Source organism: Xenopus laevis, chromosome 8L (assembly GCF_017654675.1).
Source record: "Xenopus laevis strain J_2021 chromosome 8L, Xenopus_laevis_v10.1, whole genome shotgun sequence".
NCBI lineage: Eukaryota > Metazoa > Chordata > Amphibia > Anura > Pipidae > Xenopus > Xenopus laevis.
The window spans coordinates 104,325,503-104,341,073 of record NC_054385.1 but is presented as its reverse complement, the minus strand read 5'-3'; the positions used below and the strand labels follow the sequence as shown (position 1 = coordinate 104,341,073).

The following is a 15,571-nucleotide window of genomic DNA, read 5'->3' as shown; positions in this document are numbered from 1 at the left end:
TTGACAGCTGAAATTTTTAAATGAGCTTACAACAGCTATGAATGCTTTAATAAAAAATAGAAATTGGATTTCATGTTTAATTTGAAAAGGACTTTTATTATACAGCTTTTTGTGTCTTGGTGACAGTTCCACTTTTACGGTAAGATCCAAATTACTGAAAGATTAATTATCCGGAAAACGCCAGGTCCCGAGAATTCTGGATGACAGGTCCTATACCTGTGTTAATAATACTGTTGGCTCAGCTGGAACTAATTTTTCTTACTCAACTCAGACCTACTTTGCTAAATTAAAATCCTTAATGAATAAGTGACTGTGACAGGGAACCAATGTGATGGAATGTCAGTCCTCTAACCTCTTCCCATCTCTCCCCAGCTTGCTATGAAACACAAATGCTGACACTTGCACGGGACAAAAAGGGGGGACTTCCTGCCAGAATATGCCAAAACCTCAGCACAAGATTATTACATCTCTTTTATTTTGAACGGGATACTTGCCAATTGGCCTGTGTTTCCTGCTGCACATCCCTGAGTCCCTCTGGAGAAGGGCTAAACTGCAGACAATGCAATCTTTCCATCTGATGAACTGGACTTGGGGGAGAATCGGTTCTGGACGTGACCCTCAGCCCTCGGATCTCTGCAGCCCCTCATCTCGTTGCTGTTGCACAGATCGGTTTCGGCACATTTTGCTCTGTAGCCTCTGAGACCCGTGATGAGTGTTCTGTCAATCACAGCCATGGGTTACTTGAAGGTCTGAAGCAGCACTAGAGATTTTTAAGCAGTGCAACTGTTTTTTTTTAAAGAATCCTCATAGTCAACACACTGAATACAGCTAGTAAAAAATTCCAATGAGTGTGAGACTGCATAGTGCATTACATGAAATGAGACCGCATACGTTAATTAAAGAGATGAGCATTGCATGATTGGTGATAATGCACAGTAGGAGAGCACTGGCCGAGGCAAGGTACACAGAGTATGAAATGCCAAGAGTGGGTTAGCTGTACCTGATGCCGTTCCTTGTGCAGGGTTGGAACATTGGACCGAATTACAGGGATTGTTCAAACATCCGAAATCCAGGGAATGCACCATTGCTTTCAAAAATAGGAGATGTGCCAGCGCCTAGCACTTAGTAATATTATGCATTCCCTTTCTGTGCGCAAGAGTAGACCATGTAGCTTTTTGGACTTTAGTGACCCATTTTATCTTTGTTTTAGGTCGTGCAATGCCAGCTTTCCGACAAATGTCGGCACGTGTTCTTTTTTGTTTTGTTTTGTTTTTTTTAAACATTTCTGCACATTTTAATTTGATCCATGTTAATATCTAAAAGCAATAAAGGGGTTCATATCTGGTGAAGATACAAAAGGGATGGTATTTTTATTTCCTAAGTAGTCAATGACAATAAAACAGAATGAAAAAAAACAAACAATTGCAGCTCTTTTTGATGCCAATGGGTTTTCTTTTTAATCGTGAAAAGGGTACTTTTTATACCTTTTACGTTGCTGTGAATATTTAATAACCAGTGTTTAACTTGCTGTAAGTATTCATATACGCGTGATATATTCTTTCCTCTGATAAGTACATATTTAGCCTGAGCTGAGCCTTTAGGACAGGGCTTATAATGACCTATGTCCCTCTATATCAGGCATGAGCAACATGCAGCCTTAATATCCCCGCTCTATATGCTTCCGGATTCTCTAGCTGATTTATGACACTTTTCTGTTTTAAATTAGAGCATTAATCCTGCTGGGAGATGATTACGACTGAACTTCAAGATTCATGGCTGATAGAAATAATTCTCAACAAAATTACCAGGCTTAAAACTGCTTAGCTGCTAATATGCCTGTGGGGATTACAGATCCCAAGTGACTCTCCCATATTCATTTTCCACATTACTGGGAGATATAGATGAGCGGGGAGAGGTATTACCTTAATACTGCTGGAATGAATTGGCTTACTTACTGTGAGTTATAGTTTGTTTACCTATCCCAGACCAGCCCCCGGTAGCAGATTAATATAAACCCTTGAAATACAGCCTTACATACAACAAATCCTGGTTAGTTTTTATAAAGTTATTCTTGAGCTTTGAATGTATAAACTATAGGAAACCCATGGGAAGCAAAAGTGGCATTTAGAAAGGGAGTAGAAAGAAGGCTAAAAGGGAATGAAAATATTAGAGGAATAGAAAGAAAATTCAAGGGCCTCTTCACAGGAGAAATGTGGATATGCAGAGGAAGAAATGAATATGTAATACGGTTGCATAGTTGATTAAAAATACACATAAGGGAATTTCACCACCTGTAGTTGTGGGAGGTGCTTCAATTCGCCGTGGGATGAATCCCCATTGGACTGTAGATGCAGCACAAGATCCCATATCTCTTAGCTGTTGGAACTAGGGAAACTGATTATTGCCCCAAAAAGGGCTTCACTTGGACCTTGAAGAGCAGTCCCTAAAGTAGAACTTAATGGCCTTTTGGTATCCCCAGCTCCGCCAGCGGATTTAGGCAGTAAACGTTCAGTTGGGGGGTTTCTTTAATAAATGTATTCGCCCTCAGGTGCCTATATATAAACATGCCCCTGCCCTCTGGCACCTCATGTCTTTTTCCTTGGTCTGTCCTCAGGCCACACAAATTCTCTTACTAGTATGTCAATTCTCATAAAACACAATTTAGATAGAATTATGGGTGAATTATCAAAACGTATATGTAAAAAAATATATATATATAGAAGATTAGGTTGAATTATCTTTTTAAGCCAGGAAGAGACAGGGGAAGGGTCTGGCCTAATTTTTTAAGTGTGACCTTGCGGTCTTGGACTATAATTCCAAATTATTGAAGGATTTAAATAATGAACTATTTGGTTAAACATAGCAGAAAACTTCAAAAATCGAATTTATTGTTCAACGATGAAAAAAAGAGAGAAGTATTAAAACAAGGATATAAATGTGTGGCAAGAAGAGTCCCCTCGTTGGCTAATATGATCTAGCCTAGCGCTTTAAGGAAAGGACCTGTTGCTAACACATGATTGGAGGTTAAAGGTCTACTATTAGGGTATTGAAAAAACTGTACAAGCACTAATACAAAAAGTCATACCAAATGTATACATATATATAAATTATAACAGTAGATTTGAAGTATAGCTATTAACATGCGGAAAGTATAGCATTCAAGGCTGTACATCAAGTTAAAATGTAGGCTGAGAGAGCACATTAACCTGATTAAATTGAAAAGTGATAAAAGTCCTATATATCCGCACTTTAATACACGCTGTGAGGGAAAAGTAGACAGGTTCAATGAATTGAAAGGATCTTTCCAACATCTAGAGGGGGAATTATGACAAATAGATTGTTGCAAGCAGAGGTAGGAAGTGGATTTTGTATTGGGAAACCAGACCCCCCCCCCCCCCAAAAGGATTACATTTGATGTTTCCTGCTATGTTTAAAAGGAATTTCAACCCTATATTTTCTTTTTTTTCACCTAGTAAAAGAAAACATCATTTTAAGCAGCTATACAATAAACATTCATTACAAATGTTCTGTATTGCTATTGAAAGCAGTGTTTGTCCTTTTTTATTCTCTGCCCTGATGGCTCAGACAATTGATACAATGTAAGACAAGGCAACTGCTAACAGACCTGTCTTTGCTGGGAAATCAAGCAACATTGTTTATAAGGAGTTAAGCAAATACTGCTTTAAATAGCAATTTTTTTTGCTTGCAAATAACTGAATAAAGCACTGACAATTTTTAACAAATATATTCTGACAAGTTGCTTAGAATTATGTTTTCTTTTATTATGCACATTTTTATTTTGGGGTTGATTTACCCTTTAACCAAATAGTTCATTATTTGTTAAAAAAATATATTATTTAAAAATTATGAATTGGGGACATTAAGAATTATTTAAGGAGTCAAAGTTTAAAGGAGAAGGAGAGCTACTAGTTTTGTTTATTGCCAATAGATTAGCCACAACAGTGCAAGCTAAAACGTTCTATTTATTCTGTAGAATGCTTTACCATAACTGAGCAAACAGCCCTAAAAGCTCTCTCTGTTTGTTTAGGATAGCAGCTGCCATATTAGCTTGGTGTGACATCACTTCCTGTCTGAGTCTCTTCCCTGTTCACTCTGGGCTCAGGTTACAGCAGGGAGGGGAGGAGGGAGAGAGGAGCAAACTGAGCATGCTCAAGTCCATGCCCTGGAGGTTTAAGCTGAAAGAAGGAAATCTGATACAGAAGCCCATTTGTACACAATAGATGGAAAGAAATGCTTTGTTTCTTTTAACAACTTTGAGTGTTTATGGGTGTGTGTATGTGTGTATACACACACACACACACACACACACACGTGTAAACCTTTCTCATTAAGCTTGCTTGGTTTTAAACTTTCCTTCTCCTTTGATGGTTAGGCATGCCAACATAATCATTCACCTGTAATGAAAAACAGTTTTAACCCTTTGCCTGCCAAGCACGTACGGCGTACGTGCTGGCAGGCAAATGCTCAGGCTGCCAAGAACGTACATTGTACGTTCTTTAGCAGCTGAGCGCTCTCTCTGCTTCGGCGGCTTTTGCCGCCTCCGCAGAGAGTGGGGAGAGAAGACAGCCCCCTAGGCAACGAGGCTGGGGGGCTGTCAAGTCGGATCTGCGACTCGATTGTCGCAGATCCGACTTCAAAGTAGCAGACGCATCGCATGGAGCGTCTGCTACTACACTCACCTTCTTCCTGCCTGCAGAGCCGCCCACGCACTTCCTGCTGCGCAGCAACTCTGCAGACACGCTGCCAGGACTCCTCCAAAGAAGACAGCGATTCTCCTGCTCCAAAAACGGTAAGTGCACGTTTTTTTACACACTTACCTGCACCTACACATACTTACAGTACATTTATGCATTTTAGTAAAGATTGGAATTTTTTTAAATTTTTTTTTTTTAATTTTAGCACACTTGGTCCCTTTTGTACAGTTATTTACACTTATTTACACTTATTTACATGTATTTGCACACTCAGATAACTTTTATTAGTGCACAAATATGTATACACAAACAGGTGTTTTTTTTTTTTTTTACGAATTCATTATACTGTTATCTTTTGTTTTTTTTGCCTAAAAACGTGTTATTTTGGCAGCGTGACTATTGGATAATCGATTTCGGCCACTAATTACGCTGTCAGAACAATTATTTTGTTATTTCATTGATTTACGCTATTTTTGTGGTTTTATTGCAATTTTATCCCTGCATTATTGTTCCCTATGTATCTTTAGTATCGTTTTGCTGTTTGGTGCTTTGGTATAGAAAGATAGATTTTACTTAGTTTGATCCGCCAAAATATGTGCTTTCCAAAAATATATGGGTTTCTGGGGGTCTTTTTACAGTTTGGGGGTCTTACGGCACATAACGTACAGTTAGGGTTCTCTTTTCTGCAGCTTAGTTGGCTAGCGTGAAAATTCATAGTTACGTTTTTCATTTGGGGTCCATACACAACACATACTTTGGTAAATCTATACATATTGGGCATCAAACTATTTATTAGACCTCTGACGTCCATATTTAGAGAGATTTTTCTTTGTACGTAAAACATTGTGTCCGATAAATGCGGCAAACTGCAACATTTTTAGGCGATTTTCAGAAATGTTGTAAAAACCTATATGTTTAGAAAAGCTTTGCAGTTTGGTAGTTTCGTGTAGAAAGACGTCGTTATCTTTGTTGGAATCGGCAGAATGTGTACTTTCCAAAAATGTATGGTTTTGGGGGGTCATTGCTGTTAGGAGGGTCTTGAGGCAAATAATATGAAGTCAAGGGTCTATGTTCACAGAAGGCGAATGGGCAGCGGAGAAAACTCATATTCACTATTTTTATTTGGGGTCCGCACATGCCAGCTGCCTTGGTATATCTATGCATATTGGGCATCAAACTGTTCAGTAGACCCTTGGCATCAATATTTATGGTGTTTTACAATTGTATGTAAGAAATTGGGTGAGATAAATGCGGCCAATTGCAATATTTTTAGGCGATTTTCAGAAATGTAAAAACAGTTGCTTTTATCGCCAAATTTAGGAAAGGCTTGCGACTTGGTACTTTGGAGTACAAAGACATGCATACCCAATTTGGATTCGCAGGAATGTGTACTTTCCAAAAATATATGGTTTTATGGGGTGAACGCACTTTTTTCTACCTTTGCCCCCCCCAAAACAATGTAAATGTGTTGATTTTGCAGTACCTGAAATGACAGACCATATGGGGGTCTTTGTTTTGGGGCCCCTATACGCCACGTGCTTGGGTACACCTATACATATTGGGCATCAAACTGTTCAGAGGACCCCAGGCTTTCATATTTGGGGTGATTTGTCTTGATACCTAAAAGTATGTGGGTAATACAATGCTGCAGGGTCGAAATTTTGAAGTCATTTTTGGAAATGTCCCCCAAATCACCAAATTTAGGAATGGTTTGCGGCTTGGTACTTTGGAGTACAAAGACATGCATACCCAATTTAGATCCGTGGGAATGTGTACTTTCCGAAAATATATGGTTTTCTGGGGTGAACTTACTTTTTTCTACATTTTCCCCCCTCAAAACAATGTAAATGTGTTGATTTTGCAGTACCTGAAATGACAGACCATATGGGGGTCTTCGTTTTGGGGCCCCTATACGCCACGTGCTTGGGTACACCTATACATATTGGGCATCAAACTGTTCAGAGGACCCCAGGCTTTCATATTTGGGGTGATTTGTCTTGATACCTAAAAGTATGTGGGTAATACGATGCTGCAGGGTCGAAATTTTGAAGTCATTTTTGGAAATGTCCCCAAAATCACCAAATTTAGGAATGGTTTGCGGCTTGGTACTTTGGAGTACAAAGACATGCATACCCAATTTAGATCCGTGGGAATGTGTACTTTCCGAAAATATATGGTTTTCTGGGGTGAACTTACTTTTTTCTACATTTGCCCCCCTCAAAACAATGTAAATGTGTTGATTTTGCAGTACCTGAAATGACAGACCATATGGGGGTCTTCGTTTTGGGGCCCCTATACGCCACGTGCTTGGGTACACCTATACATATTGGGCATCAAACTGTTCAGAGGACCCCAGGCTTTCATATTTGGGGTGATTTGTCTTGATACCTAAAAGTATGTGGGTAATACGATGCTGCAGGGTCGAAATTTTGAAGTCATTTTTGGAAATGTCCCCAAAATCACCAAATTTAGGAATGGTTTGCGGCTTGGTACTTTGTAGTAGAAAGACATGCATACCCAATTTAGATTCGTGGGAATGTGTACTTTCCGAAAATATATGGTTTTCTGGGGTGAACTTACTTTTTGCTACCTTTGCCCCCCCCAAAACGATGTAAATGTGTTGATTTTGCAGTACCTGAAATGACAGAACATACAAGGGGGGGTCTTCCTTTTAGGGCCCCTATATGCCACGTGCTTGGGTACACCTATACATATTGGGCATCAAACTGTTCAGAGGACCCTAGGCTTTCATATTTGGGATGATTTCTCTTGATACCTAAAAGTATGTGGGTAATACGATGCTGCAGAGTAGATATTTTGAGGTGATTTTTGGAAATGTCACCTAAATCACCAAATTTAGGAATGATTTGCGGCTTGGTACTTTGGCGTAGAAAGACATGCATACCCAATTTGGATTCGTTGGAATGTGTACTTTCCGAAAATATATGGTTTTCTGGGGTGAACTTACTGTTTTCTACTTTTGCCCCCCCCAAATCGATGTAAATGTGTTGATTTTGCAGTACCTGAAATGACAGACTATATGGGGGTCTTCATTTTAGGGCCCCTATATGCCACATGCTTGGGTACACCTATACATATTGGGCATCAAACTGTTCAGAGGACCCTAGGCTTTCATATTTGGGGTGATTTGTCTTGATACCTAAAAGTATGTGTGTAATACGATGCTGCAGGGTAGATATTTTGAGGTGATTTTTGGAAATGTCACCTAAATCACCAAATTTAGGAATGATTTGCGGCTTGGTACTTTGGCGTAGAAAGACATGCATACCCAATTTGGATTCGTTGGAATGTGTACTTTCCGAAAATATATGGTTTTCTGGGGTGAACTTACTGTTTTCTACTTTTGCCCCCCCCAAATCGATGTAAATGTGTTGATTTTGCAGTACCTGAAATGACAGACTATATGGGGGTCTTCATTTTAGGGCCCCTATATGCCACATGCTTGGGTGCACCTATACATATTGGGCATCAAACTGTTCAGAGGACCCTAGGCTTTCATATTTGGGGTGATTTGTCTTGATACCTAAAAGTATGTGTGTAATAAGATGCTGCAGGGTAGATATTTTGAGGTGATTTTTGGAAATGTCACCTAAATCACCAAATTTAGGAATGATTTGCGGCTTGGTACTTTGGCGTAGAAAGACATGCATACCCAATTTGGATTCGTTGGAATGTGTACTTTCCGAAAATATATGGTTTTCTGGGGTGAACTTACTGTTTTCTACTTTTGCCCCCCCCAAATCGATGTAAATGTGTTGATTTTGCAGTACCTGAAATGACAGACTATATGGGGGTCTTCCTTTTGGGGCCCCTGTATGCCACGTGCTTGGGTACACCTATACATATCGGGCATCAAACTGTTCAGAGGACCCTAGGCTTTCATATTTGGGGTGATTTGTCTTGATACCTAAAAGTATGTGGGTAATACGATGCTGCAGGGTAGATATTTTGAGGTGATTTTTGGAAATGTCACCTAAAGCACCAAATTTAGGAATGGTTTGCGGCTTGGTACTTTGGCGTAGAAAGACATGCATACCCAATTTGGATTCGTTGGAATGTGTACTTTCCGAAAATATATGGTTTTCTGGGGTGAACTTACTGTTTTCTACTTTTGCCCCCCCCCTAACGATGTAAATGTGTTGATTTTGCAGTACCTGAAATGACAGACTATATGGGGGTCTTCCTTTTGGGGCCCCTGTATGCCACGTGCTTGGGTACACCTATACATATTGGGCATCAAACTGTTCAGAGGACCCTAGGCTTTCATATTTGGGGTGATTTCTCTTGATACCTAAAAGTATGTGGGTAATACGATGCTGCAGGGTAGATATTTTGAGGTGATTTTTGGAAATGTCACCAAAATCACCAAATTTAGGAATGATTTGCGGCTTGGTACTTTGGCGTAGAAAGACATGCATACCCAATTTGAATTCGTGGGAATGTGTACTTTCCGAAAATATATGGTTTTCTGGGGTGAACTTACTGTTTTCTACTTTTGCCCCCCCAAAACAATGTAAATGTGTTGATTTTGCAGTACCTGAAATGTCAGACTATATGGGGGTCTTCCTTTTAGGGCCCCTATATGCCACATGCTTGGGTACACCTATACATATTGGGCATCAAACTGTTCAGAGGACCCCAGGCTTTCATATTTGGGGTGATTTGTCTTGATACCTAAAAGTATGTGGGTAATACGATGCTGCAGGGTCGAAATTTTGAAGTCATTTTTGGAAATGTCCCCAAAATCACCAAATTTAGGAATGGTTTGCGGCTTGGTACTTTGGAGTACAAAGACATGCATACCCAATTTAGATCCGTGGGAATGTGTACTTTCCGAAAATATATGGTTTTCTGGGGTGAACTTACTTTTTTCTACATTTGCCCCCCTCAAAACAATGTAAATGTGTTGATTTTGCAGTACCTGAAATGACAGACCATATGGGGGTCTTCGTTTTGGGGCCCCTATACGCCACGTGCTTGGGTACACCTATACATATTGGGCATCAAACTGTTCAGAGGACCCCAGGCTTTCATATTTGGGGTGATTTGTCTTGATACCTAAAAGTATGTGGGTAATACGATGCTGCAGGGTCGAAATTTTGAAGTCATTTTTGGAAATGTCCCCAAAATCACCAAATTTAGGAATGATTTGCGGCTTGGTACTTTGGCGTAGAAAGACATGCATACCCAATTTAGATTCAGGGGAATGTGTACTTTCCGAAAATATATGGTTTTCTGGGGTGAACGTACTGTTTTCTACCTTTGCCGCCCCCCAAAACGATGTAAATGTGTTGATTTTGCAGTATCTGAAATTACAGAACAAACGGGGGGTCTTCCTTTTGGGGCCTCCTATGCCACGTGCTTGGGTACATCTATTCATATTGGGCATCAAACTGTTCAGTGGACCCAGGATTTTATATTTGGGGTGTTTTACATTGATACCTAATGATGTGTGGGAGATATGTTGCTGTAGAGTGGAAGCTTTGAGGTCATTTTTCAAAAAATTCACCAATTTCTATAAAACACTATAACTTTAGGAAACAATTGCAACTTGGTGGTTTGGAGTACAAAGATATTTCTACCCATTTTTGATTCACCAGAATCTGTTCTTTCTAGTAATGGGTAGTTTTCTTGGGTAAACCTACTGTTAGTGGAATGTTTGGCCTTGAAATCAAAAGTATGCCGTTTGGGGAGTGTTGCTTTGGAAATTTGGTTGTGTACTGCTTGTAGATTTTGAGCTATACAAGTGAGAAATCTCCATAAAACTATATATATTTGGTATTGTCGCGTTCAGGAGACATAGACCTTTCTAAATCAGCTGTGTTCTCGTACGTAAAATGAATGATGTTTCTGATATATGTGATTGTTCTTCGTGCAACATGATTTTTTTCATTTTATTTGACACTTAGAATCCAATATTTTTTTAGAGAAGTAGAATTACACCAAAATTCTTGCATATTGTGAAAGTTCAGGTTGTCCTGAAAAAAACAATATATTGTTTTCCTGGGTTAACTAAAAGACCACCCCAGGAAAGGCCCTTAAAGTGAAAGCAAAATATCTAAAAACTGCTTGGCAGTAGATGTTCGCATCTAGGACAAAACGGCTGGCAGGGAAAGGGTTAAATACTAAAATAATAAATAGAAATACAAAAAAAAGACCTTGTTATCAATAGATATTTTTCATACTCCACAACTCATAATGATGCCACATTTGGGAATCTTACAATTATTGCCAAATACTTGCCACCTGTATTAAAGGAACAGTAACGTCAAAAAATAAAAGTGTTTTAAAGTAATGAAAATATAATGCAGTGTTGACCTGCACTGGTAAAGCTGCTGTGTTTGCTTAAGAAACACTACTATTGTTTATATAAATAAGCTTCTGTGTAGCAATGGGGGCAGCCATTCAAAGGAGAAAAAGATCAAGTTACACAGCAGATAGAAGATAAGCTCTGTCTGTCTAATGGTGTTATCTGTTATCCATTTGTTAACCTGTGCCATATAGCCATTTTTCAATTTCTGCCATTGCTCCACAGCAGTTTGTTTATATGAACTATCATAGTGTTTCTGAAGCAAACACTAAAGCCTTATCAGAAAGGTCCATCTAAATATACCAGTAAATCTTAAAAGTAATGCTGCTCCGAGTCCTCTGTCAAAAGAAACACAGAATTTCTTTCCTTCTATTGTGTACACATGGGCTTCTGTATCAGACTTCCTGTTTTCAGCATAAACCTCCAGGGCTAGGGCTTGAGCATGCTCAGTTTGCTCCTTTCTCCTTCTCCCCCTCCCATTTCCCCATCCTCCCTTCCCTGCTGTAATCTGAACCCAGAGCTATGAGTGAGCAGGGGAGAGACTCAGGCAGGAAGTGATGTCACACCAAGCTTATATGGCAGCTGCTATCCTAAATAAACAGAGAGAGTTTCTAGAGCTGTTACTCAGGTATGGTAAAGCATTTGTAGAATAAATATAGTGTTCTAGCTTGCACTATTGTGGTTAATCTATTGGCAACTGCTTTGGTAGATTTCCTTCTCCTTTAAGGAGTTAACAGATTGAGATAGATGTAGGAACATGTGACATAAAATCCAGTTAAGCCTTTTAGATGTTAAAGATCCGGTAATATATTTTATTGCCTATGATTATGTACTCTGTACGAAACGCGCCAGGGATTTTTTATTGTGTGATGAAATAAACATTTAACTTTTAAATTCCTGTTCCATGGATGGCCCAGTGGGCAAGCCTGGCAAGTTTATGGTTAATGTGAAGTCTTTTCTCACTTTGTTATGGGTTTGGGACTCAGAACCACGCTTATTATCTGGTGAGTGTCTTGTTTGTTTTTTTTTTTAATTACGCTGATGATACTGTGTTTGGAGTCAAGCAGTTCCTAGAAAGTCAGTTTCATTGCAGGCAGCTGTTAGAATTGATACAGTAGTTGCTAATACTCCAGAGATGCTGCTTGAGAAATGGATCAACTCAATGTTGCAAAATTGTAACAGTTCAGAATCTGCACCTGAATTACTGAGCTGCCAGACTGAGGAACATTGAAGTTTAAACTGAACTTTTAGAACAATTCTAAAGAAAATGGGGAAAAGTCCTTATTTCTGGTGAACTATCTGAAACTGAAAAAAAGTGTTTGGAAGGTGAACAACCCCCTTTAAAGGACAAGGAAAGTTACAAACTGTTGGTAGTGCCAAATTGTCAAGCACTCCCCAATGAACAAAACTGGTAACCTTCTGCCCCATGCCCATGTGCCTCTTCCATAAAAACGCCCTGGCCCCGTGCTACTTTGTTTGGAAGAGTGGGTGCCTGTGAGACGTCTCTCTTATTGATTTTTCTTATACTGTGAAGTTTGTTTGTGATCAAACCCCAGTATTAGTTAAACAAACAACTGCCATGGTTAAACAGCAGAAAGCATATTGTGTCCTCAATCGTCAAGGGCTTTATAGGTCTAATGCTATAATTGGAAGCCGTACAGAACACACTGTGTGACGTGTACACTGCTCATATCTGTCCCTTCATCTTTTCAATTAGGATAATAATCAGCGTTGAAAGACATTTCCTGCATACACTTTGTCTTCTCTGGCTATACACAGGTTATTCTATTGTATGGATATACACAGGTTATTCTATTGGATGGATATACACAGGTTATTCTATTGGATGGATATACACAGGTTATTCTATTGGATGGATATACACAGGTTAATTTATTGGATGGATATACACAGGTTATTCTATTGTATTGATATACACAGGTAAATTTATTGGATGGATATACACAGGTTATTCTATTGGATGGATAGACACAGGTTATTCTATTGTATGGATATACACAGGTTATTCTATTGGATGGATATACACAGGGTATTCTATTGTATGGATATACACAGGTTATTTTATTGGATGGATATGCACAGGTTCATTTATTGGATGGATATACACAGGTTATTCTATTGGATGGATATACACAGGTTATTCTATGGGATGGATATACACAGGTTATTCTATGGGATGGATATACACAAGTTATTCTATTGGATGGATATACACAGGTTATTTTATTGGATGGATATACACAGGTTATTCTATGGGATGGATATACACAGGTTATTCTATGGGATGGATATACACAAGTTATTCTATTGGATGGATATACACAGGTTATTTTATTGGATGGATATACACAGGTTATTTTATTGGATGGATATACACAGGTTATTCTATGGGATGGATATACACAGGTTATTCTATGGGATGGATATACACAGGTTATTCTATGGGATGGATATACACAGGTTATTCTATGGGATGGATATACACAGGTTATTCTATTGGATGGATATACACGGGTTATTCTATTGGATGGATATACACAGGTTATTCTACTGGAAGGATGTACGAGGTTATTCTATTGGATGGATATACACGTTATTCTATTCCTGATCAAATAATAGACCAGCATTTCATGGCTAGCACTGTGTTGCTAGCTACTATATGGGATTGTCCCTGTTTGTGCTCACAAGACAAATCTGTAAAGTTTTTTTTCCCCTAAAATGCACCTAACCCTACTGTTGTCACAAGAGCACATACGTGCATCTGTAACTTTGTATGTAATACCTGTTCAAGGCAGAATTAAAAGGACCAGCCACTTTTTCTTGCAGGCAATACAAAACACTATACTTTGCAAGTTTTCGGATGGTCTTTGAGACAATCTATCGATCTATCATCTATCTAATCTATTTATCCATCTAATCTGTCTAACTAAAAAAACTAAGCAGCACATAGCCCTTCTCTGTCTCACTATTTATCTATCTGTCTCCATTTAGATAGCTATCTACATTAAATACTATTACCTATCTCTCTTTTTCTCCCAGTATGCGACAGTCATCTGTTTATCTCTCTCTCTACATTATTTCTACAATCTATCTTTCCTTCTCTATATACTGCTATCTATCATCTGTAAGTTTCTATGTCTGTCTGTCTGTCTATCTAATCTATCTATCTATCTATCTATCTATCTATCTATCTATCTATCTATCTATCTATCTATCTATCTATCTATCTATCTATCTATCTATCTATCTATCATCTATCTATTGTCTTGTCTGTCTGTCTATCTTTGTATCTGTGTTGCCTGAGAAAATTGTGTTGGAATGATCTGCTTATGCATTTCATGCGTGTGATTATATATTATATACTCCCGTCCATTAAATTGTGTGCCATCATGAACCTTATAAATGGCGAGCTGCTTATCCACTTCTGCAGCCTCATTACCAGATAATCTATCAAAGGGAATCTAGGCTGTTAATGCCAATGGCAATTTAGCAAATCAGCTGTAAAGTGCTCCATTGGAGCATTTAAATGTCAGTATAGCATTTCCCACGTTGAATAAACTATAGCAAAATGACTTCATCAAATAACATGTTGTCTATGTTCAGCCCTATAGATAATGTAATACAGTGTAAGTTACATCGGGGCTGTTAATTTGTAAGGGGAATTTAAACCTGTGTATAGCGTAAGCCCAGTAGTTAGCACTTGTGCCTCGCAGCTCTAGGGTCCTGAGTTGAGTTCCAGCCAGGGCACTATCTGTGAGGAGTTTATCTGTTCTCCCCATGTCTGTGTGGGTTTTCTGCAGATGATGGAGTATTTTGCCCCTTTCAGTGTACAGGTATGGGATCTGTTATGCAGAATGCTCGGCACCTGGAATTTTCCAGATAATGGATCTTTCAATAATTTGGCTTTTCATACCTTAAGTCTACTAGAAAATTATTTAAACATTTAATAAACCCAATAGGCCTCCAATAAGAATGAATTATATCTTAGTTTGGATCATGTACAAGCTACTGTTTTATTATTAAATAGAATAAAAGAAATAGTTTAGAAAAAGTGTATTATTTGGATGAAATGGAGTCTATGGGAGATGGCCTTCCCATAATTTGGAACTTTCTGGATAATGGGGTTCTGGATAATGAATTCCATACCTTTAGCTAGGAAAATACTTATTGTTTTCCCCCTCATACTATAAAGAAATTTCATAAACATATCTATTATACACAAGAAATTACCGCTGATATGGAAATCACCTTGTCTCCTGAGCGTGCCAATACCAAAAATGCATAATGTTAAGATGAATCCTGATTTTTCAAAGGACCACAGCGGCATTGTTTAGACTGTTTAGCCACTACTTATTATTATTATGTAATTAAAAAGCACCAGGGCTGGAACTAGTGATAGGCAGAAGAGGCACCTGCCTGGCACCTCTCCACCTATGTGGTCGTAAGGGGTTGTTTTCCTTTGAGTTAACTTTTAAGCTGGCCATAGACGCAAAGATCCGATCGT

General features: G+C 38.7%; 1 protein-coding gene across 2 annotated transcripts in view; it reads left to right on the top strand.

Annotated features, from left to right (window-relative positions):
* Positions 1-1,358, top strand: part of stxbp6.L (syntaxin binding protein 6 L homeolog) — a 62,343-nt gene extending 60,985 nt beyond the window's left edge. The window contains 1 exon segment of one of the 2 annotated variants that reach the window (NM_001089675.1): positions 373-1,358. In NM_001089675.1, the coding sequence (NP_001083144.1) occupies positions 373-396 (24 nt within the window). In that variant the 3' untranslated portion in view covers positions 397-1,358. 2 annotated transcript variants of the gene reach the window in all.
* The last annotated feature ends 14,213 nt before the right edge of the window (positions 1,359-15,571 follow it).